This window comes from Leuresthes tenuis, unplaced genomic scaffold, assembly GCF_036924035.1.
Source record: "Leuresthes tenuis unplaced genomic scaffold, fLeuTen1.0.hap1 SCAF_11, whole genome shotgun sequence".
NCBI classification, from domain to species: Eukaryota; Metazoa; Chordata; class Actinopteri; order Atheriniformes; family Atherinopsidae; genus Leuresthes; species Leuresthes tenuis.
Genome location: NW_027325365.1, coordinates 22,759,240 through 22,783,632, shown reverse-complemented (window position 1 = coordinate 22,783,632; position 24,393 = coordinate 22,759,240). Strand labels below are relative to the sequence as shown.

General features: G+C 43.5%; 2 protein-coding genes across 2 annotated transcripts; one reads left to right on the top strand and one right to left on the bottom strand.

Annotated features, from left to right (window-relative positions):
• Positions 1–97: 97 nt before the first annotated feature.
• On the bottom strand, positions 98–5,591 carry LOC140318337 (charged multivesicular body protein 1B1-like). The gene is made up of 8 exons (XM_072396120.1): positions 5,447–5,591; positions 5,007–5,104; positions 4,783–4,929; positions 3,465–3,533; positions 3,276–3,383; positions 3,134–3,177; positions 2,840–2,912; positions 98–763 (listed from the first exon to the last, which is right to left on the bottom strand). The coding sequence occupies exons 1-8, from the start codon at positions 5,460–5,462 to the stop codon at positions 716–718; spliced, it is 603 nt and encodes a 200-aa protein (XP_072252221.1). The 5' UTR covers positions 5,463–5,591; the 3' UTR covers positions 98–715.
• A 1,611-nt stretch (positions 5,592–7,202) lies between these two features.
• Positions 7,203–15,221, top strand: tent5d (terminal nucleotidyltransferase 5D). The gene is made up of 3 exons (XM_072396121.1): positions 7,203–7,388; positions 9,689–10,003; positions 10,414–15,221. The coding sequence occupies exons 1-3, from the start codon at positions 7,374–7,376 to the stop codon at positions 13,753–13,755; spliced, it is 3,672 nt and encodes a 1,223-aa protein (XP_072252222.1). The 5' UTR covers positions 7,203–7,373; the 3' UTR covers positions 13,756–15,221.
• Positions 15,222–24,393: the final 9,172 nt, after the last annotated feature.

Genomic DNA, 24,393 nt, shown 5'->3' with positions numbered 1-24,393 from the left:
ACGCATACTTCAGCCAAGACACATCTGAAAGTTGTATTAAAAAAGGAAGAAAAAAAACGGGCACGACTTAGTCGAAACTTTCTTTATTGGCTTTCTCTCCCCGCGTGCAGCGAGCCCCTCGAGTGGCTTCTGCTGCATGAAGACAATCAGCGCGATGCCAGCCTTCTTCAAAACACATTTCTTTCTGAGATGAAAAGAAAAAAGGTTAAAAAAAAACAAAACAGATATCCTCTCATGCATGAGACACAATACAGTTAAAGCATGCCAGTCGGTCAATAAATAAATGTAAGTACACGGAAAAATAAATAAATAAATACATACATACGTGGGTCTTTGCACTGCATAAATACTTGTCAACTCTTTTAGAATGAGGTATTAGCTGTACATGTCACACTTACTTGTAAAGCATCACAAATACACATGTCAGCAGAGTGGCGTGCGGTTGCCGAGCTACTGAATTATAAAGTGAAGGCGTTTAACAGGCAAATGAAAGTTATTATGGAGCGATGCAGTCAGAGGCAGGACTGTCCCCATCCCCTCGTACAACAATCCCCTGGTGTCCAGTATTTCGCTCAAAGCCAGAATATCGAGCGCACAAAGTGTGCAGGCACATTGCGCTATTTTTTATTTTCATTTCTTCTCCTTTTCTTTCACTCTTTTCACTGTTGCGTCTCCTCCGCCGGTTTCTCTCAGCCTCCCTTGGTCCTCTGTGCCGTTAGGACACTTGGCCCCGCAGCCTGGACAGCCTCTGGGAGAGTTCATCCTGATGACAACCCAAACACACACAAACCAGGGAAATCACATAACCACGATCAGAATGAAAATCAAGCCTGGGATTAGAATATGTCGAAAACTCCAGTCGACTGAAATCAGACAAAGAAAACAGTGAACGCTACGAGATGAAACGGGAGGTTTTTGTGAGCTTAAAGAAAAACCTTTTTTTTTAAAGTCCACAGACTTGTCTTTCATTGAAAGATTAGGGACTGTTAACTTTCAAAAATCACAGAAAATCCTTATAGGATTAGTTAATGTTTAAAGTCGGATTAGGAAAAGCCCGAGGCAGCACATGTCACTGCAACAGCCTCAGATTTAGCTTCATTTCTACGGCGCACTTCGAACGGACGTGCAAACCACAGGGCCGTACAGAGCAAAGGCAAAAGATTAAAGAACAGATGTGAGCAGAGAGGGCGTCTGGCAGCTTGTTCCTCAGACGAGGAACTGGAAACTAAGCTAAACTGATATATCGCAATTGTCCCGCCAAGATTTGCCAAACACTTAAAAATGGGAAAATATTTCTTTATTAAACCAGATTCTTTTTTAAGGATTTTAGGGATTAAAGGAAGGTTAGATTATAGGTCTTAAAATAGTCTAAACATCACGTTGAAGAGTGGGTTTTTTCACCACTGGTTACAGCTAGCTTAGAGGCTAATGTTACACAGCCAGATGTGTCAACATACGGAGGTTAAGCTAAAACCCCCAAATTTGTTGCAATTTCACAAACCCCCTCTTACAAATTTGATGAGATGGGGTTTACCAGTGAGTCCCACCACCGTCCTTTTGACTGGTTTAGGAACTGCAGATACGGACAGTTGCAGTTTTTCAGAGGAATCTGTGTCCATTCTTGCTGAATACAATATTTTCGTCTGAGTCAGTCAACAGTCTGTGGTGGCAGTTCTCTGATTCACCTCATATTGCACATGTTATTTTCAACAGGAGGCACATCTGGACTGCAGGCAGGTCAAGCCACACAGCTGGATGTCATGCAGAAAGAGGTCTGGTGTTGGCCTGTTGAAATCACTATTTGGTTTCCAGGAAAAGATGTTGCCTTTATGATAGTATATGTCTCTCCAAAGTCCAATATACACCTCTGCATCAACGGTACCTTCACTCTGGCCTGTATGGTTTTTGTTGCCTTTGGCATGTAGAACCAGGACTTCGATTATTTCAAAAAGCAACTGAACCGTGGACTCATCTGACCACAGAACACGAGTTCACTGTCTTTCTGTCCACCTGAGAGGAGTTTGTGTCCAGAGAGCTCGGTGGTGTTTCTGCAGAGTTGACCTAAGGCTCTCTCGCTCTTTGTGTGATACAGTTTCAGGTTACGTTTCTGGTTGCAGAGGTGGACCGTGTTGAGTGAAAAGTGCTTTTCCAAGACACTCCAGAGCCCACGTTGCGTGACGGATTCTCACGCAGTGCCGCCCGAGGCCTCACAGGTCACCAAGATACGCACCGAGAGTTCCCTAAACTGTTCTGTAGATGTCAAAAGACCAAACTGCTTTGCAACTTACGGCTGATTTTCTATTAGAGTTTAGCACAAAGACGTGAGCAGCCACAACACATCCTTGCTTAGAAAGACGAAGCCTTTGGGGGACGCTCCTTTTACACCCGATCCTGGCACCCTTACCACTTCTGCTATTCGTAGAATCTTCAACAAAAAGGGTGCTACTCCTTTATTCCAGAAACTTGTCTGTCTCTCTTTGACTCTTTTCCTAACTTTTGAGTACCTTGCTAGCATCAAATTTGAAATTTGTGCATATTTTCTCAATACAATTCTGTTTGTCAGTGAAGATGTTATAATGTGAATCATTTCGCTGGACAGTATTAAGTATTTAGTGCACTTCGGAAAATTCCTCAACTTTTCTGGAGACGGGGTTTGTGCATTATTACTAAACTGATGAACTGCTGGTTGACACAGACTTTCACAGATTGGTGAAATTCTCCATCTTTACCTCTGAAAGACTCTGTTGAGAGGAATCCTTTTTTTGAAAAAAAAAACAAAACAATTAATATTTCTCTGAAGGAGCTACTTTTCAACTCTGCTGAGGAGTTTGTTTGTTACCTGCTCAGATGATGCCACAGATGAAGCCAGCGAGGTAGTCTGACCCGCAGGAAGTTCCAGGTTAAGATCCAGCCTTGATAAAAATGAGATAAAAACAGGGAAAAGTTTTATCAGAAAACAACAAAATGGACAAAAAATTAAGGAAAAAAAAGTCACCTTGGCCATATGTCTTCAAAAGGAGCTTTTTGCATTATAAAGCAGCTTTGTAGACAGTAGAAGCCCTGAGAACCTTGACTTTGTTAAGTTAAATGAAGCTTTATGCACTAGTTTCTCCTTTACTTATGTTTTTCTTACCCTGCTTCATCGGCCATTTCATGCAACAGCATATCCACTTCATTCTGGGAACAAAACGATCAAAAAAAGAATTCAAAGAGAATTCCATCGAGGGAAACGATGGTGGAAACATTTCACTTGAGGGGGAAACGGCGTTTGTTACCTGCGGTGTTGTCAGAGTGGTGGTGCTGCTCATCGTGTCCTCCATCTGAGCCGTCTGCACGTCAAGAGTCTCAAACTGGTTTTCAAACTTGTCCATCAGTGCAGATATCTGGCAGAAAGAAGATGATGATGATCACACACTCCCAGGTGTTGTGCATCTCTTATGGATGAATGCTGTTTTTTTTTTTACCTTCTCTAAGTTCATGCTTTTCAGTGTAGCATCCATGGACTTGACCACCCCAGACATGGATTTAGAGACCTGAGGGGGGGGGGGGGGGGGGGGAGGGGTGCATTGAATACATAGTTGAGTCCACTCGACTTCTTTTTGTTGTTGTTTTTTAGGTTAAGAAACACAGCAAATGTACATGAAATCAGAAAGTTAAATAGTTTTTGACATGGCAAAAGCTTTAGGTGCTGTGTCCTCTTATTTCCACTAGGTGTCACCTTAACTCTTTAAACACAGTTTGTCATGCCCATCTCTCATCCTAAAAGCCTCCCTAATAGGTTGAGGATTAAGAATTAATCTTGTAAAAATGAACCTAGTCTTAGTCGAGTAAGCCATAATCTTTAGTGAAAGATTTTATTATTAATGCCCTTGCGTTAAGGTTTAATGAGACAGATAGCGACATTCAAAGGTGCTTGGAGGTGGTTTTCAGTGATACAAGCTCACGCCTTTCTAACATTTCTGCCCACATTATCGAGTTCAACTCTCTGAAATGGCGCCTATCCTACAGAGAACTTCAACTACAGCCGTATGACAAGAGGCCGTCTCAGTCACAAGCTCATCTGAAGCTCATCGAATGACTTTAATGGTAACTGGTGTCTCTTTGTTTGTTTTTGAGCCCTATTAGTAGACGCCGAAGTGGTTGAGCACTGGAGCTTTTTCGGGGGGGGTAACATTTGATTTTTAACACAAAAACGCAGAAAACAATCGTAAACGCATGGTAAATTATGAGTAAGAAGAGAAAAAGAAAAGAAAGAATCAGACCTATATCGATTGTAGATGCTACAGTTAATCATTTTTCAGCAACTAGCTGATGAAATAGATGACTGACGACACAAAAAAGATCAAATAAAATAGCTAAGTAGTGACATACATTCAGACCATTAGAACTACTTTTATGTAAAAGTCATATCTGAAACTCTGTTTCAGAACCACAGGGTGTAGAGTCTTAAGATGTCCTTGAAGGAAGCAGTTCGGTTAAAAACTAATGACTTTTCAGCTTGAGGTCCCAATGTTAAGACCCTGATGAGGTTCAATGACCCAAGATCAAATCCATCCCAGCTCTTGCCCCCTAATTACATCTTTCTCCAATCAGAATGTAAAAGAGTGCCCGAAACATAATCATATGCAACATACTTACATGACGGACCTGACTTGAGATATAATATAGGAAAGCTGACAATGGCTTCCAATTATTTCTATCTTGAAAAATCAGTGTGTGACTTTGTTATGTTCACTGGTCTTCGTTTATCTGCTGTACACAACACACAAAACAAGACATGACCTGGTTCATAGTGACAGCAGTCTGGACCCTAGAAGCCACAGCATCCACACGGGCACTCATCCTCAAGAAGTTAATGGACTGATGCTTCTGACGTATGGCGTTTTCTGCATGGATCCTAGCTGCCTCCATATTACCCTTCTGGATAGCCTGAGAAACAAAGAGGCAGAAACACACATGATGCAGCTTGTCTGGCCTCCGATCAGACCGCAACTTGTCAGACCAACCTGCTTCACTTTAGTTTTTTCTGCCTTTTCCTCTTTGACACATTTTTTAGAGTTTCGCTGCAGCTCCTTGGCTGCAAACTTGAGGTTGAACAAGTGCTCTGTTCAAGGCTCGTCAAGGGACGGTTTATATTAGAATTCGCAATATATCAAAATTACAGGGAACAGGATTTATTTGAGGCACACCAGAACATTCAGCTAATTCAGTCTGAGGCAGAGCAGACAAGAAACAAATGATTTGGGACACTGGTAAAAGATTAACCAGTCATTAAATGTATCAGGTGAGCCAGACAGCTGTCACTGTTTTCCTTCATCAATGATCAGGCAGACGTTAACGGGCACGCCAGTGCTAGCTAGTAACCAAACAGCTTATGACTAGCAACGGTTGCTGCAAGCCAGTTGTGTCTTCCGTTGTAAATGTCAAAGTACACAATAAAGGATACTCTCCATTTTCGACATGATGGCGGCCTCTCCTTGGAACACGTTTGATTAAATACAAAAGCGAAGCAGAATTTGAAAAAAAAACTCGCCAAACACTATTTGTTTTGATTTTTTGGGGGGTTAACTTCGCCAGCGTAGAGAGCAAGAGGAATCTATTCTACGTACTTCCGCTTTTGCTTAGATTCAGTTTAGCAAAGGGGTTTGTGTTACTGCTAGAATAAGTATGTTGTAGTTTTTTCGTAGTATCTCGTCTCCTTTGGGAGAATTTTTTTAAGTATTAAAATAAAATAACGGGACAACTCAAAAAGTGTTGAAATTAAGCTTCTTCGGAGCACGCATGTGCACAATAGTGACGCTGAGCCGGTGATGGGTTTTCGCGAATTTTCCTTCATAGTGAACAAGAATTGGGAGAAATTTGATCGTTTAAGTTGGTTAATGCATGATGAGCTAACAATCAATAACCTACAAAGATAGGCCCATGTGTGATATGCTACGTGTCACTGAGGTTCATACATGAGCCCACTAGAACTGACTGGACCCATGAAGTATTGCGAGAAAATGATAAGTGAACTATCTTGAGCTACCTTTATCTTTGAATAAAATCGCTAGTAGTGCTGGCAACCTTTCACCGGCGTCACACACGATCACGATTTCGCCCAGTGTGCTCGCGCGCTATACGTCACGACTGTTCGAGAAGTGGACGCGCGTGTCAAAAGCGAGACAAGTTCCATCCTGGCTAAAAATAGTTTTACCCGGTATCGGTAGGTTGGGGTACATGGCTAGTGACGTCATTTGTGCTTTTTTTTGTGAGGGAGTAAATTGACCTTTTCTGCAAAGACACCCGGTGTGTGTTTGTGTATGTGCCGTAACGTCCCCCCCCCCCCCCCCCCTCCCTCTACGTACAAACACACAACATGTAACTACTTATTTAAGCTACAGTTTAAACTAGTCACGAGCAGACTCGTTTATGAGCCAACACAGACGGATTCATAAAGAGGAATTAGTGAGTGACAGACGTGGAACAATGAATTGCAACATAGGGGTAAAAAGGATCACTGCTAAGATAAAAAGGTTCCAGTGTATGCGTGCACCGGCCCGTCACGGAAGGTTTGGTTGGGGTGGGATTAACGGCTGGGTCTTGGGGCGGGGATGACTCATACTCTATATGATGGACACTGCATTAGATATAATGATGATTCCGTGGTGGAAGTGGGGGGTTGCAGCACTGTTTGAAAAATATCCTCTGAGTCACATGGTCAAAAGGGTTCTCTGTGGCGGTTTCTTTGCTAAAAGTATTTGACTCGATATTTTGTCGTCACAAGGGCTAACTCTCAGCTGTATGGCAAACAAAAGTGACGATAACCCCAAGTCTCACCGTGATATCCGTTCAGCGCGTGTCCTGCAGGCTTTAAACTTATTTTCCAAGCATAGGGTTATCACACAAATTAACCCTGACACTTGTTAACGCCCTCTTTCCCACCACCACAACTCCACCATCATTGTTGTGAGCACACACACACACACACACACACACACACACACACACACACATATATATATATATATATATATATATATACACACACACACACACTCCCTAGTCATAACTGAGTGACGGCAGGTCGCTATGGAAACTGCGTTACGCTCCGGGCGGCCGAGGGAGAAAACAAGAGCGCGAGGACTCGTTTCACTCTTCATTTCAGCACCACGCGCCTTCTGGACAGCGCCCGAATGAGCTCGCGCACAGATTCAAGCGTCGTATGCCCTCTAAGATACCAAGCCGAATCAGCACCGGGTCTGAGCGGAGTGGGTAGGGACTTGAAAGGAAAAAAAAAAAAAAACAAGCCACGCGAACTCTCCGAACCTGTAGCTCGGTGGATACTCCAGGTTTAGTTTTGCTTTCAAGCCAGGAGCCTGTCGCTCCCTCGAATGCCACAGCAACAGGTAAGAGCCCCCCTTCAGCCCTGTTAAGTATGTTTTCTAATTCTGGTAGAGAGAGGTGGCCTTTTAGTGCCCTTTATGCTGCCAGCCTCTTAATTGCAGTTAATTGCCTCCACCTGGCACCTCAGGTGTAAATAAGTGCGTAATAAAGGGATTTAAAGGGAAGACCAGCAGCGCAGACAGTGACCCAGCAGGACTCGGGCTAGTTTTGAATTAAATTTTGAATAATGATGGACTCAACTGTTATATCCAGTAGGTTTGTTAGTTCACGTGGACACATAGGAGCAGTTTCGCTGTAGAAATCTATATTTTGTGGAGAAAGATTTCAACCTCGTGTACTCTTGTGTGGTAACACGATGGATACTGAGTTGTTGCCATCTGTGTCAGAATTTGTAGGTTATATTTGGTCAAGTGAAGGAAAAGTGCGAAGAAAAGATGTGAATGTTTTCAGAAGTGCTCTCTTGATCGTTTTTTTGTTTTTAGACAAAAAGGAAAAAGTCAAGGAAATGGACAGTTACACTGGTTAGAGTGTTTTTTTTTTCTGTATTTCTTTTTTAATACTCAGGCCAGGACTGCTTGTTTACCTCTGTACTTGTACACCCAACACATCACGCTAAGCTCAAAGAGCATCATTGTTTGTGTACAGTTCACATGTGGTCTTATGTGAGCTTCAGATTTGTTGGGTTTTCAGTGGCCATAGATTAGCTGAGCCGATACGCCTGGATGAGTCACTCAGCCTGCAAGTTTGCAGAAGAGTGCGAAAGGGGAGGGGAGGAGACGGGGGCCAGTTGAAAAACAGTCCCGCAGTGCCTCTCTGTCTCCTCAGCACATTGTTTCATTGTGTATACGATCGGTGTCAGCTCCTGGAGCTCTGCTCGATGCCTTTGGAGGTGTGATAATTCTGCAACTTGAGGCTGTTGAAGTGGGATGCTGATGTCTTGTTCACAGCAGTCTTTCGGGAGCTCTTTGTTGTCTTGCAACTTCTTTGTTCACTGGTAAGCAGGCTTACTTTCTTTTTAAATGATCAGCTAGGACTGTCTTTAGTATCTTTCATCTACAGAGTAAAGCAGTGGTTGATAGATTCGAGGATATCTAAACACTCCCTGTAATAAATTGTTTGTGTTTGCAACTGACTGTAACCCTCTGATGTCTGCCAAACTGATACTGAAAAGTATCCCATTACAGCTCATTAGTAGCCCTGTGTTTAGCCTGCTAGTATTGACAAATCATGGCAATCAGCAGCACTCAGCTGTAGCACTGAGTGACAACTATTGATTAAAGCACACAATAGATCATAATGGGCTGGTCTGAACCGCAGTTGCTTTCTCAAACATGAGTGCTCACTGCCTGAAACGCTTCGACAGGCGCACACAATCACACGCTCAATCATATAACGGAGGTTCTTCGGATGTACTTGGTTAGGCAAATCCTGCGTGGCTCATTGAAATAATGTACCTAGTTTATGGGGACTGATAGATGGATTGTGGATTCAGGGGCTGTATGCGTAACTGCCCGGAGGATTCTGCACATGAAAGCCGAACCAAAAACATCAAATTGACTGATATTAACTTTCCACTTTGCTCCAATTAATTTTTCAATTTTCACAGGCGTTACACTGAAGCTTTCCAGCACTCGCTTGAACGTGTGCCACTGTTTGTAATGTCCACACATCATGTGGCGCACGCACGGGCACAAAAACAGATGTGTGTCTTTAATTAGTGACGTTGGTGTGATTAATGCAGTCTGCTGGTGATGACTCATTCAGCTTAACCCTTGCTCCTCTGGTGTAAAAAATTAATAAACAAAGATATAGTCTGACTTTACATGTATTTCTGTTGTCTTACAATACAACAGTTGAATTGTAGTGCATCTTTTTTCCCTGTTCTTTTAATGTTTTGAAAAAATCAGAACTAGATGTGATACTGCTTTGGTGAGAAGAAGTGACTAATTAATGTGGTATAAGATGTGGGTGGTAAATTCTCTAAGTATTTCAGACTCCAAACACCTTCCCTTAATTTGTTGTGGTTGAGCAAGAGAGGAATATTTATGCAAAGCACATTTATGTGGATTGCTCCATGTGTCAGCTTGTCAACAGAGTAGTTACATTAGCATTGTGGAAAAGCTGTCAGCCAAGCTGTGACTTGCAGACTGGCAGGGAGCGCACATATGAGGGTGACTGAGTGCTAAGTGTGTGTGTGACAAACGGCCAGCACGAGAGAGTTTAACATGTAGCACATTTTGATAGGGTTTTTATTAAACTCTTAATGTCTACCTCCTCCTTTCTCCCTCCTCCATCCCCTCAGGGCAGCAGCATGTCTGAAAAGAAATCCAGTCAGCGGTTTCACAGCCTGAACACTGAGCAGGTGGAGGTCCTCCATCAGGTTCTTTCGGAAGTGGTTCCTATCCACGGCCGTGGGAACTTTCCAACGCTGGAGCTACGTCCTCGTGACATCATCATAGCAGTGAGGGCCAGGCTGCAGAAGCAGGGAATCACAGTCAGAGATGTTCGTCTGAATGGCTCCACAGCCAGCCATGTCCTTGTTCGAGATAACGGAACGAGCTACAAGGACCTGGACATCATCTTTGGAGTGGAGTTGCCCAGCCAAGAGGAGTTCCAGGTACAATTTTTGCATCGCTTTGATAGAACTGGGAGCAGTTCATGGTTAAATAGGCTGAGAAATGGGGTTCAGTCATCTGCATTAGGCAAACATTAATTCTGTTTTGCTATCCTTAAACACCAGGTGCTCGTTAGACTCTGTACTCTGCTGCGCCGAATATTTACTATATCTAAAGTGGGTAAAGTGATTTTCTTGGTGCAATATAGATAATGATAATGCCCCAGTCCTAATCATCATTATAGAATATTGTGTGATAAGGCTCCTGGTGCTTTTAATAGCATAAGATCATCATACAGACACACAAAGCCATTGCGGCACCACAATATTCACTTTAGTAATACAAGCAAAACTGCACTCAGATCACTGTCATTAGCTGTAGCTGTCATGCTGTTGACCTCTTGTCCCCTCAGGTGATCAAAGAATCCGTGCTGGGCTGCTTGCTGGACTGCCTGCCTGCCGGAGTCAACACAGAGCGGATCAGCAGTGCAACAATGAAGGAAGCCTATGTTCAGAAAATGGTTAAAGTCTTCAACGAACATGACCGTTGGAGCCTGATCTCCCTGTCAAACAACAGTGGCAAAAACCTGGAGCTCAAATTTGTTAGCGTGCTAAGGCGGCAGTTTGAGTTCAGTGTTGACTCTTTCCAGATAATTCTGGACCGTCTACTAGAGTCATACATGCAGCAGGACTCACAGCGCAAAATGACTACTGTTAATCTTAAGGACCAGCCCACAGAAAGACAGAATAAAGCCTCTCCCTCAGTGCTCAATCAAACCACTGCCCAAAATAATAAGTCCACAGGTAGAGACTTATCGAATGAAGAAAATGCTCAGATCAGCCAGACACAAAATAGAGATAAAGTACTTGAAAAAGAGTCTCAGACAGAATTCTCACAACAAATTGAACAATTAAACCAGACAAACCCAAAGAAAACATTAGCAGAAGTGGAAGAAGTGTCTGATCTTAAAGAAAAATCAGATGAGACAGACCAGACATCTTTAAACGTTTTGTCAGAAAAGGAACAAACCAGTGAGGAAGCTGAGCCACCAGCTCAGATGGAACTCAGACACGAGCCAGAGCTCTTAGACAAATCTAAGTCCTCAGTGTGTGTAGAACAGTCAGAGCAAATCAAGCCCTGTGATGGCCAACAACCAGCACATTCAAATCAAAAAGAACTCTCTGTTCAGAAAGAACCTGTTAGCCATACAAAACCGCCTGATGAACGGAGAGAACTCACAGGGCAGATGGGACATTCTGATAAGCCCGACACCTCACAAAAAGCCCAGGCAGAGTGTCTAAACCCCGCAGAGAAGCCTCACAGTACAGAGAAATCTGATAAACCAAACTTATCTGAGTGTTTCAGGGAGGATCACAGAAGCAGTGAGGCAGATAAAACTCTACACGTGTCTGCTCCAGACGCTAGCACGTCCTCATTTGCAAAGATAGAGACTCAGTCGGAAGATGAAAGAAAAATGGAAACGAAGAACAGTGAGGAGATTAAAACAGAGAGGCAAAATGATGCAGAAATGAGTGAAACCACAGAGGAGATTTCAGCATTAGAGGAGAAACGTGGAGAAGACACACAGAGTATTGATTGTTCCTGCTCCACCTCTTACACTATTACACTTAGCAGCACACAGCCTGCTGACACTGAGGATACTCTAGAGATTCACAGCACACATCCCACCGATAACTCAGAGAACACCGCAAACACACTTGATGCCGTCAGCCCTCCAGATACTCAGGATATTTTACCTGCACCACCCAGCCTTGTTTCTGACAAAAAGACCTCTTCTCAGTCTGGTAAGATCTCAGACAGACTGTCTCACATGGTGGTGCTCAAACACTCATCTCCCAAACCCCCCCGGAGGATGTGTAGAAAGGTTCCCTCCAATCCTTACCCCGGCCCAGTTTCTGAAAGTGAACTTGTCATTGCACCCTGTTTAGATTCAAACCTATTCCACACACCTGAATCAAACATAGCCTGTAACCTGAAGTCAACAGTTTCTAGTTTGTGCCCTTCAAATATCCCAACAACTGGGCGTGAGCCTAACCTTTCCAATAACCTATCTTCAAACCCTGACATTACCTCAGCCTGTGGTTTAGCCCCTGATATAATCTCTGCATCAGCTGTGGATCCCAAGTCTGTGTTACCTCAAGAGCCATCTTCCTCTCAGATAATCACTGAGGGTTCGTGTGAAATGAGCCTAAACGAGATGGTAAACACACATGCTGTTTTTGATGAGGAAAGCCAGTCCTCCTTGAGTGAAACTGTCTCCGAACTCAAACAATCAGGGCCTCTCGACTCAGTGGAAACATTAGTTTCACACACCGACACATCCATCTCCAACAGCCAAGAACCTGGACATCCTACCGACGAAGGTGAAGTTAGAGCAGAAGAAAGGACCAAAACGATTCAAATGAATCAGCCAAACATCAGTCCACAAGAAGCAGAACTTAGTCCACCCTTCTCTTCCGACTCTGGCACCCCTCCTGCATCCTCTCTCAATCCTCCTGTTCTCAGTCTCTCCCCTCCATGCTTCACTCCCTCACCCCCGAGTCTTAGCCCGCCACCTTGTGTAACACCTCCATCTCTGATGTTAAACACCATGAGTCCTACTACCAGTTTTAGCTCTCCACCTCTAAGTTTCAGTCCGACCTCATCCTGCCTTAGCTCACCTCCTTACCTAACCCCTCCAATGCTCAGCCTCAGCCCTCCTCCACTCTGTCTAACCCCACCTTCCCCCTGCCTCAGCCCTCCCCTCCTCTGCCTCACTCCACCAGTGGAGTCTGAGGACCTTGTACCTCAGGTATCTTCAGACGTGGAGTCTTTGATGCCGAATGCAGACAGCGATGAACAGATTAAACAGCCCTCCCTTCACTCAGGAGTTTCTCCTTTAGAGTTGGAGGATAAAAAGGAACACGATTATATCTCATCGTTGCCTCAGGTTGCTGAGCCTGCCACTTTTCCAATCACAATTCCAAGCTCTAACTCGCATGTGCTGCCTCACTCTCAGTCTGGAGGCTTCGGGGAATCTGCCTCTCCAAAAGCCATCGAAGCATCCACTTCTGTGCCTGAGAACAAAGAGGCCCCTAAGGTAACCACAGACATGTCTGAAGACTGCAGTGCTCCTGTGGCATCTGACTCAGTCCCTGCTGTCGAGGTCCTGGCAGAGAGCATGTATGGTGACTTTGAGGCTGCCATGGACCACCTGCGCTATCGTCTAATCGCTACCAGAAACCCTGAGGAGATTCGAGGAGGCGGCTTGTTGAAATACAGCAACTTGCTGGTCAGGGACTACCGACCTGCCAGCGAGACTCAGATAAAGACACTGGAGCGGTACATGTGCTCACGCTTTTTCATCGATTTCCCAGATGTGCAGGAGCAACAGAGGAAGATCCTGTCCTACTTGAAGAACCACTTCATTGGTGAGGAGAGAAGCAAGTATCAGTACCTGATGACACTGCGTCGCGTGATAGATGACAGCACGGTATGTCTGATGGGGCACGAGAGGCGTCAAACACTAAACATGATCACAGTGTTGGCACTGAAGGTTCTTGGTGAACAGAACATCATACCCAACACAGACCATGTGACATGCTTCTATCAGCCTGCCCCATACCTTGCTGAGCACAGTGCTCCCTATCTGGCAGAACCCAGCTACTGCAGCTACTACATACCACAAGGGGGATCCACTCTGCTGTACCAACCTTACCCTTTACACCTGCACCCACAGACGGGACTAGTCTGAGACCCTCATGAGCATACAATGCACACAAAACCCACAAGTGATCAAGGGGATTTTGTTTACCGCGAAGGAAGATCGGGAGAATGGAAACTATAATCCAGGGATAAACTGTTTGGTCTATAATAGACCTGTGGGGGTGGGATTGGTGGGTTTTTACAGTAAACTCCCTGGATACTCTATAAGGTTCTAACATGATTATATGTAATTATCTGGGCTTTGTGGGAAAATAATAATTCTTCCGATATTGTTCAAAATCCAGAAAATGCTGTATGCACTGCATGAGTCATAGGCCTTTGGTCTCCCTGGGAAACCAACTGTGCTGTTGACATCCACACACACAGACACACATGCAAACACACACACACACACACACCACTTCCAGGTTCTTAAATTCTTGTACACTCTTTTCATGTTCTTACTGTGTTGTTCTTAATGGGTTTGTTCAGAATGTGGACCTTGCCTGTGGTTGATGTTGTGCATGGATACATTAGGACTGTTTTCTCACTGCCAAATACTGTGTGAACACTATGCTTCTCAAACAGTTTCATGTAACTTTGTTATTCCTCTGCAGATGGAGGTGTATTCTCAAAAAAAGAGATGATAATACCGTGGGACACGTCTACAATGTGTGTACAATATTTTCATCAAAACACACACACACACACATAAAACATATGCACATGCAAACATGCCACCAAACATGTAATACTGTGTGCACACAAAGTTAAGAGTAAAATGCATGAGTAGCTAAATAGATCCCATTTAAAGTCAAAGGAAAGGCTTTTAATTTATTAGAAATTGATCTATTTTTGCAAGACTTTCAACAAGATTAAACAGAATGGTTAGTTCCTAAAGAAAAATGCCAACAGCAATGCCTTTGGTGTAGACTGTACAGCATATCGGTTACAGTATATTGTGTGCAAATACAATGCATTGTTTTCAGGTAAATTGTGTTAAGATGTAGTGCTTGATTCCTTTCCCTTGTGGAGTCCTTTCTGTAATCATGTGATGTATTGTATCATCTGGTGTTACTTTATTCAGTGCTAAAGTTTACTCCGTGGAGGCGGTCAGGTTATAACCATCTTTTGGTCATCTCTAAACAAGGCAGATGCAGATCTGTCCAAACTGAAGGAATTAGGTTTAAACTGACATTACTGCTCTCTGATTCAAACCGGAACCAACAGGAAACACGTTCAGAAAACCCTTTTAAAGTCGCGCAACAGCAACTTTGACCAAAGATGGTTCGGTAAGGAAATCAAGTGCCTAAATGTGAGACATCATGGGCATGTCTTTATCTCACTGCACTGTGGGTGTGACTGGGGTGGGTCAAGGGACAGGTTGGGTGTGTGTTCAGTTGTTTGACCCCTGTTATTGCTGCCCACTTTGATGTCTTCTTTAATGTGGTCCTTTGTTGTAGTTCATTCATGTACATTTTGATAAAATAAAAGAGAAACCTTACAAACCTTCAAGATGTGAGAGAGGATGATTTTTTTCCTCCCCAAACAGCCGATTCCTGACTTTGAAGAGGGACAAAAATTCCAACATAACTGAATTTTGCACGAAGCACATGCACTTCCCTCCTACTGCACTATTCCCCAAAATGACACGCTGCACAGCTTACGCATCCTCCCCATGATTGCGCTCTGCAATGATCCACTTAAGCGTGACCGTCAAATCACGCTGTTACCCAGGGGAGTAGCCCAAAGCTGTGAAATTCTGTCTGCGTGAGGCCTCTTATCACAAATCACCTGTCCTTCAGATGTGTTTGGACCCAGATGACGCACAGGCTACGCAATACAGCAAGCTCAACAATGTGTAAATGTGAGGAGAATATGATTTGGGAGGTGTGAGACAGAAAGGAGAGGAGGGGAAAAGTGTGTGTGTGTGTATGTGTGTGAGTGAGTGAGTGCTTCAGGTGGGAATATACATGTAGAGGCAGCATCAGGTGGTCCCTTTTTTTATCCTTGTAATTGAGGAGATCCATGGTGTAATAAAACAATGGAGCTTCCTCCTTCATCCTGTCCAAACACTGTACACCGATTATTGGTTATGCACAAGGGGAGATGAGGCATTGCCATGGTCGTATCTATTTAGCATTGGCTTGCACTGGTGTTCGCATGGTTGCATGCAGACTCCTCTTTGGCAGAGGAAGAGAGCGTGTGATCTAATAGGGTCTGTATCAGTGTCTCGCAGACCTCTGAGGCACTTGTGTCCACTCAGGGTTTCCATAGAGACACGGCCAGGGAGCACTGTGGGCGCAGAGAGCATGGCGGAACACAGGGAAGACCCACACACCAAATGAGGGGGAGTGAGATGAAAACAAGCAAAAAAGAAAAATTGGTGGGTGAAATGAAAAGAGATTGGTAGTGGACAGAGAGAAGGATGGATGAGGAATTTAGTGCTGAGGAGAAGAAAGCACATGAATGGGTAAGATAAAGCCAAGCAAGAGGAGCGGGAGCAGGGGAGTTTTGATGGGGAGAGCGTGGGAGGTTGTCAGGCCTTCAGTCACAAGGGAGTCACTGAGAGGTGGCTGCAGTGACGGCAGCAGTGATGTCAGAGCAGGAGTGCACACACACACACACATTTAAATGCGAGCGCACGCTCATACACACAGCTGCATGCGCATCAATTTTCCTAATGGCCTGCCCACCCGTCCACCCTCAACAAATATTTTCAAACTCACTGAGACAAGAAGAGAACATCACCCACACATCTGCCTCTCTCTATTTCTGCTCCGGCCTTTACATTAGATCTGACTATTCTCAGTTTTGACAGATCTAAAACAAAATGTCAGATTCCCCAATCTATTCATACCTCGTGGGCACTATTCATACCTTGGGTTAACGCGCTGAAACCCCAGGAACATTCGACACATTTGTGCAGGCACACTTGTGTTGCTGGATTAAGAAATGAAACATGTTTCTCTGTTTGAAGTGTGAATGCAGATAATTACGACTGCTGGCCAATTCATTGCCCTTCGTCCCTTGATCATATTCCAGAAAATTAATTTCTGTAACTCTGTTGCCCATCATCCTCAGTCTAATGCAATGTTTCTCAATTCTGGTAAAATGATCAGCTCGTCATTAAGCTCAGCAGTGGCCTGATAAGGAGCCATTCATTTGAATGAGGTGTGGTGGAGGAGGGAAACATCGAAAACATGCAGGGCAGTGGGTCATGAGGACTGGAACTGAGAAACACTGGTCTCATGTAAGATCTGTGAGAATGAAATTGCATTACAAGTGGACAATAAACTTTCATTCAAACTTTCACGCTAGTTTTTTTCAAATAAAACACTTCTTTGCGCATAGACATAATCAATGATATGAGCAATAATCCTTTGTTAGGGTTTATGTCACTCCGCAGACACGTTTTCTGTTTCTGTAACTGAGGAGGGCCAGGCAGTAAAATGAGTGCATAGTACTCACCATTCATAACTTCTTTTTCATTCATTTCAAGCTCTCCCCCTCCCCCACTTTACCCTCTGCTGTCTACATCCTCCAACCCCTCTCCTCACCCACACCCACTGTGTGCCTCCCACCTAACTGCCTCGCTGCCTGCTATGACTCAGTCCTCTTCCAGCTGAGGATGCACAAGGATAAAAATGAAAAATAGCCTAGAAAAGCTTGTTTCACTCAAAGAAATGGAGCAATTGGCAAGGCAATGGGCTGGTAATGCTGCCCTCAACATCCAAACGCCCAGTTTCCCCTCGTTAGAAACTCACACACGTGCACATGCCGCCCCCGCACGCTGAAATTAATGCACTCTCGGTTTATCCACTAATTCATCCTTAAAAGCAAAATTGGGAAGGCAGAGAGGAGTGTTTCAAAAATAGGATTTCATTTCTCTGGATAGAAGTGTGTGTCGTCACGACTCTGTGACATGGATGGATGATTTCTTAAAGGCGAACTTGCCAAATACGTGCCACACAAGAGGTTTGAATCAGAGAACCTTGAGGAATCAGAGCTGTCAATCAAATGACGTCAAGCAATCTGTGCGACATTCATGCTCAAATTGCACAAATACCATTTTATCTCACCTTCCAACAATCCAAATTTAACACTGCTGCAAATCATAGTGAGAGACAATGAAGTCTGTGTGTCCTGGCTGTCTACTGGTCTCTAGGGTATCAGTTCTATACTGGAGCCTGTGGGTCACTGAGACCTCACTTTGTTAATTATAGAAACCAAAATCAGCTCGATAGATCATAAAGTTAGCCGTATGACCAAAAACTCCCGCTTACATAACAGGTGAGTAATCAGATGGATAGAAGGGCAGGCTTATAGGGGAGTGAACTGGACAGATTCCTGAGACAGACAACACAGCTGGACATGCACCTGGCTGGTGTTAGTTTACAATTAATTTTGCTTTAAACAGCGTGTAACTGAGACATCTGATTTTCTGCATCATTTCTGCATCTAAAAAAAAGTAAAAGCAGTTCCGCATATGGACACCACGATACATGCAGCTAGAAATACATTGTTAAATATGAAGGGTTAAGAAATTACGATATGTCAGATTGGGATTGAGAGAATGAATGAAATGTGTTGTTTTTTTTTTTTTTTACCGTGGATTACTTTGTGTGTTTGAGTCTTCGACTTGATCAGTCATATTTTATTTGTACAGCACTTTTCAAACAGCGTGTGCGACACAGATTAAAGCAGTAGAGCACCTGAAACCACTGTCAACACACATCCATCCAAACAAATAAGTTTGTATTTACGCAGGCTCACACATACACCAACAAGCCACCTCAAGTGCACATTTGCCCAGCCTCTCCCCACCCGGAACATCCAACCCAGCACAAACACACCAGCACGCACCCAAGCCTATGCGAATGTAACAGTGATAACACTAGGAGCCAAGCAGGAGTGGAGTTAAGATATATATAATTACAAAGATAAAAGAAATAAGGCTATTCAAATGAATAACTGATCAAATAATTACTTCTTGAAGTTCTGAAAAAACATTTCTGAAGTAAACCGATAGACAATGCATATACTTTAAAAGTGTTGGAATACAGATTCTATTTCACTTTATCATCAGCATTTGTGCCACTGAGTTGGAGGTTGTAGTTTTTACAGCAAAAGGGACTCTACAGTGTTCCAATCTGTATATCATCAAAGCACGGACAAGCATGTCAGTGTTTACTCAAGAGACAACTGTCCTCTGGAAAAGTTTTTCAGGTGATGAAATGCATTTCTTTTAAAGACAAACTTGATATAGGTGTCAAAGTTGAGATCTAAGTAATAAAGGCTTGCAACGATTTTGCTTGAGTGAGTTTTACTTTCTTTTCTTTTCTCTATTCTGCCATTTGTATGTTCCCACAACAGGCCTCCTGATTTAAAATGACTTTGAATTTTGGAATTTTCCCCGTATTGGAGATTTTGTTCTTCAGTGCTGAGGAAGTACACCAAACAGTGTAAAACATAACTCACTGGGGTGTCAGAATATGAGCAAAACATTTCAAGTTAGATAAAGAAATACACCCAATTTTTCCAGTGCCGTCACATCAAGTTTTTTTGGATATACTGTCACGTATAAATGCTGCATTTAAAACAGGGATCCCGCAGCTGCTCAATTCAGGGCCGATATGTATGTGAGTCTATGGCAGAAGAAAGTAGGGCAGGGACTGGATTCAGTAGGTTAACACTGTTTTCATTAATATGGAATGAGTCACACAGCCAGTTTCCATCTTGTAAATGTTTTTCAGCCTCACAAAGAAAAAAAAAGATTCTGGCGTGCATGCTTGGAAAACTGTTAATATTCTCATTTTTGTCTCTTGAAGGCAGCACAGTATCTTATTTGGTCTAAAAACCTTTTCTAAAGAACGTTTTGAAATATTGTGCCATTTTTGACTCACTCTTCTTGACATTGTTTCAGTTCATGGAGTGTGGGTAATGTGGGTAATCGTTTATACACGGCTATTTTGAGGTTCCACCACAGTCTTTCAAATCGAGATCTGGACTTTGAGTGGATAACTGTGGCACTTAGACTCTTCAATCTGTTAAAGAGTTGCTGCTATGTTTGGGATCATTGTCCTGTTGCACAACCAAATTTCACTTAAGTTATAGCTGTCAGACAGATGGCCTCACATTTGACTCTAGAATACTTTGGTTTACAGAGAAGTTCATGGTGGACTCAATGACTGCAAGGCGCCCAGGTCCTGTGGCTGCAGAACAAGCCCAGATCATCAGCCCTCCACCACCGTGCCTGATGAGGTGTTTGTGCTGATATGCTGCGTTTGGTTTTTTCTACAAACTTGCTGTTGTGTAATGACCAAACATCTCAACTTTAGTCTCATCTCTCCAAAGGAAAATCTCTATCAGAAGCCTTGTGGTTTGTTCAGATGTAACTTTGCAAGCCCAAGCTGTTCTGCCATGCTCTGGCAGAGGCTTTCTCTGCAACCCCTCTAAATATTATCTAAATATAATTATCTCATAATTACACTGTCGTGAACTTCATTTAGTCGGAGATTTAGCTCATAGTTTGTTTTTTGTTTGTTTTTCTTTTTTTTTGGCAGTTTCTCTGAGTATTACATGGTATGACCTTGGGCTGCCATTATTCAAACATCCACTTCAGGGAAAATGAGCTACTATCTTGAATGTTCCCAATGAATAATCTTTCTCTCTGTAGAATGATGGACTCCAAATGGTTTGAAAATGCCCTAATAACCCTTGACAGATTAATGGGCAACAACAATTGCTTGTCCAAGATCCTTGCTGTTGTGTTTCCTCCTTGGTATTGTGTTATAGCTGAATACTCCAGACCAACAAAGTCACAACACGTCTTCAATAGAGGAACTCACACTTGCAGACAATCAATTAATCAGTGCATTATTTAGCAGCATTTGGCTATAAGAACTAAGGGTAACTCTTAGTTCTTATAGAAGCAGTAAGAGTAAACTTACTTTTTCACATACTGCTTCTGCGTTTTGGCTGGGCTTATGTTAAATGAGTAGGGACGTGGTGTAATATATCATGAGTTGTTGTTCATCTGAGGTTGCATTTACCTACACTTAAAACCTGGCAAGGGCCAGATATTTTGTAGTACATTCCGATACATAAAGAATTACAATTTGATAAGGGGGCACTTTCTTTTCTCACGTGACTGCATATCACACAGCACAACACGAATCCATTAACTAATTGATAATGATAATGAGTTCTGCGTGAATTAATGACAAAAGTGATTGTGTGACATCATGAGCCAGGTCGCGTGTGATTGGACTAAAGCCCACGTGTGTATTTGCTTGAGTGGGAAGCTATTTTTGTGTGCGTGCGTGCTGATGTTTGTCCCTATCTGTGGCACTGCTGATGTTGGCGGTGAAGCATGTATTTTCATGGGATTGGAAGAGGAGCGCCTCGCTGTGTGTGTTTGTGTGTGTCTATGCTGATTGACGTCACAGACGCCCACTCATTTCCATCTTGTCTGTGTGCACAGAGAGAATAGATCCCCGTCTGCATCCAGCTCCACTCCCCTGCTCACTTCCTCTCTTCTCTCTTTGCCCCCAACTCCCTCTTCTTCGTCACCTCCTAGTAGCGCTCTCATCCTGCCTCTTCCCATTCACTCTTATACTTCCCACCCCCATAGAGTGCAGCCAGTCTAGCAGATAAACAAGACAGTAGAATGCAAACAGTTTAAGACAACCAGACAGCAACATCCTCACAGAGCTGTGTTATTATTAGAACCTTGCCACAAAACATCTGCTCATTTCAAGCACTACCAAGGTCCACAGGTCTGGAGGGGCAACATTTGACTCGTTCTTTCTCACACTAGATTATGACCACGGACCGGTGGCATCTTGTGTGTATGTATAGTGTTCGTGCATATGCTTTACGCATGAGCAAAAGTGTGACGTTCTTCCCACAACAATTGCTCATCCACATTCACACAGCGATATCTGCTGACGACAGGACATGATTTAAATCACTTCCTCGCAAAAGGTCATCTTCATTCTTTACTCAGAGAATTACCCCAACTACCCCCTCACTTTCCGCACACACGTGTGTCTCATATATTTGTGGGGACATTCAACTAAACATCGAAACAGCATGTTCTAACTCTAAACGTAACCACAACCTAATTCTCACTCTAATCCCAAAACCAAGTCTTAATCGACACAAATCACCTTGGACCTTTGCGTCCCCAAATCTATAGGACGTCCCCACACGTTGGTACCCTGCCACAATTCGGTCCCTGTGATGGCAAAACAACAAACACCAAAGCACACAGGCGGGTGTGTGCGAACAGGCGCAGCCCTTGATCAGAATGATGTGGACAGTTGACGTGAATGGACGAGTGTGGGGTGTTGACAGGGGCTGGAAACGCGTAGGGTGACAGAAAAAGACTTTTTCATTTTTTAGAATTGTTTTAAATACTACTGAAAACGGATATCTTGGTTAACATCGTTTAGTTGGACAGGGCAGAATAAGAATAAACACTAGGGGTTCACGCACTGTTGGGGCAAAACTCCTTTGCTATTGCTTACACTAGACAGCAATAGAGGATGAGCAGCAGACAAGCAGCCAGACTGGCAGATGGTCAGAGACACAGATAAGCATGAAGACAAACATCCAGTTCAGCATTAAATATTGTCTGTGTAGCTCTCTGATGCCCTGCTGCCCGAGGAGAGAGCTGTGTATCCGCCTATTTGCGTCTTTGTATCAAAGTCGTTAATGAGACTGAGGGCTGATCACAGGAGACAGGATGAATGGACGGATCACTGAGGGAGTGGGGAGTTGTGGAATATCACAAGGATAGATGAAAGAAGGTGGTGTCGAAAGAGAATACCACCGCGTCCGAGATCTGAAACTTTCTACCTGATCAATAATGTGTTCCCTTTAGTTCCCCTTACATCATTACGCTTTATTGATTGTTTCTCACACAGAGCCGTGGGTGCTGGGTTCATAACCCCAGTCTGATAATCTGCTCTTCGTTGGACCCAACACGTTAAAATGAAAAGTAAATGCATTAGAAAGATGACACTGACAGAGGATTAAAGGGCGGGAGAGATGGAGTATGAATGAAAGCGGAGATAGGAGACTTTCTGAAAGCCTTATTTTCCCATTTAGAAGCCCTCTTATCACCTTTATCGGTGGTTCAAAGACAAATATGCCTCGGGGAAAAAATAATAATATCTCTGTTACATCTGTTAATAAAATGTACGGTTAAAAAGCTCCACGGGAGGGCTGGAGCGTTGCGCCTCGGTGTTTGCAGGAGGAAATGTGAGACAAGGGTGCCATCAAGTGGCAGCGACCTGAAATAACTCTCTGCATGCAACGAAATATCGACAAAATGGAGCCCGGTGCTCGGCCATGACAATGCAGGTCAGAGGGGCTGTATGTGCTGCATACAATAGCGGAAGAAATGTCAAAAAGGAGCGTGGAGTCACGTTCTCTGGACAACGCAGCCAGTAATTCACGGTTGAAGGAACGCATGCCACTCTTGTCAAGTGTAAACCAGAGGGCCTGCTGCAGTCAGCTGCACCTCTCAAGTCCTTGCAAATGCTCTCTTCAGAGGGGGATTATGTGTCACTTTCACTTTATAACAACAAATGTGAGATCTTGTGTATGTTCACTCACAGCAAAATGGGTTGTAGGCTTGAAAGAATGCAGCAAACATGCACCAACAATCTCACTGTCAGGCAAATGCACACATTTGAAAACCAGAGAGAGTTTCCTATTCATAGTGCTTACTTAGCAGAATTTCTCATTCCTTCTCTGGCAAGGCTACATGCATGCAGCTGTGTGATGTTACTAAATAAGCCAGTGATCTTTTGCCTTGGGGTTGAGGTGAATGTGGGTCATGACACTGATGCATGAGTTCATGAAGAGTTTAATAGGAGTTGGTGAGGCCTAAAGGGGAAAGATCGCCACTGTAGGCTTCTTGAATTAATATAAAGGCTGCAAAAGACAGAATTGTCCTTTAGTCAGTAGCGAATATAGTCTTTTACCAGAGCATTTCAGCAACTACCAAGGAGAAATAATGCAGAAGAAAGGTGAGGGAGCAAATGCCATTCTGGGACATTAACCTCTTATCAGGGAATGCTGGACTAGTATCACAGGTGTTTCTAAACCTGTGGCTGTCTTGGCCTCGCCGTCTGCCTCTTTAGCAACAAAAATGTGTCAAAAATGTGAGGTTTATCTCCTCCGCTTGCAATACATTAGGTCCGGAGAATCAGCTAGATTCCATTGTGCAACTGCACAAGGCAGGTAGGATAACAATGCCTTGGTATGAGTCTGTATCAGGCGGTGGCACTCATGAGGAGCTGTTGCATTTGGATGCAGTTAAAACTACAGAACAGGCATGTTTTGTTAAGTTTGAGGCTACACAACGTTATTTATTCCTGTTGACAATCAGGATACATAAAATCACACGTGGATATTAATGGGGACTGCAGAAGAATTAGGTTAAGTACTGGATTTTATGCTGCGATGAAGCGATAAATGTGTTTTTGTGACAATAAATGGTTGCATCTGAAGTGGGAACCAGGTGTTAAATATGTGAATTGCTGCATAAGTTGAGTTTGGTCAGAGTTGCTCACAACAACCCCCCCCCCCTTTCTTTTTTAAACATACTGCTGGCGTTTATGTGGCGAGAATTAGAAGCCCACTCAAGAAGCAAACAGGACACACACGCTGA

What these genes read in the sequence shown, in the direction of transcription:
- LOC140318337 (XM_072396120.1), bottom strand. An exon ending in AAAGCATGAACTTAGAGAAG is followed by an intron (nt 3,384 to 3,464) that starts GTAAAAAAAAAA and finishes TCTTTCTGCCAG; the next exon opens with ATATCTGCACTGATGGACAA. An exon ending in GAAATGGCCGATGAAGCAGG is followed by an intron (nt 2,913 to 3,133) that starts GTAAGAAAAACA and finishes ATTTTTATCAAG; the next exon opens with GCTGGATCTTAACCTGGAAC.
- tent5d (XM_072396121.1), top strand. An exon ending in CCAGCCAAGAGGAGTTCCAG is followed by an intron (nt 10,004 to 10,413) that starts GTACAATTTTTG and finishes TTGTCCCCTCAG; the next exon opens with GTGATCAAAGAATCCGTGCT.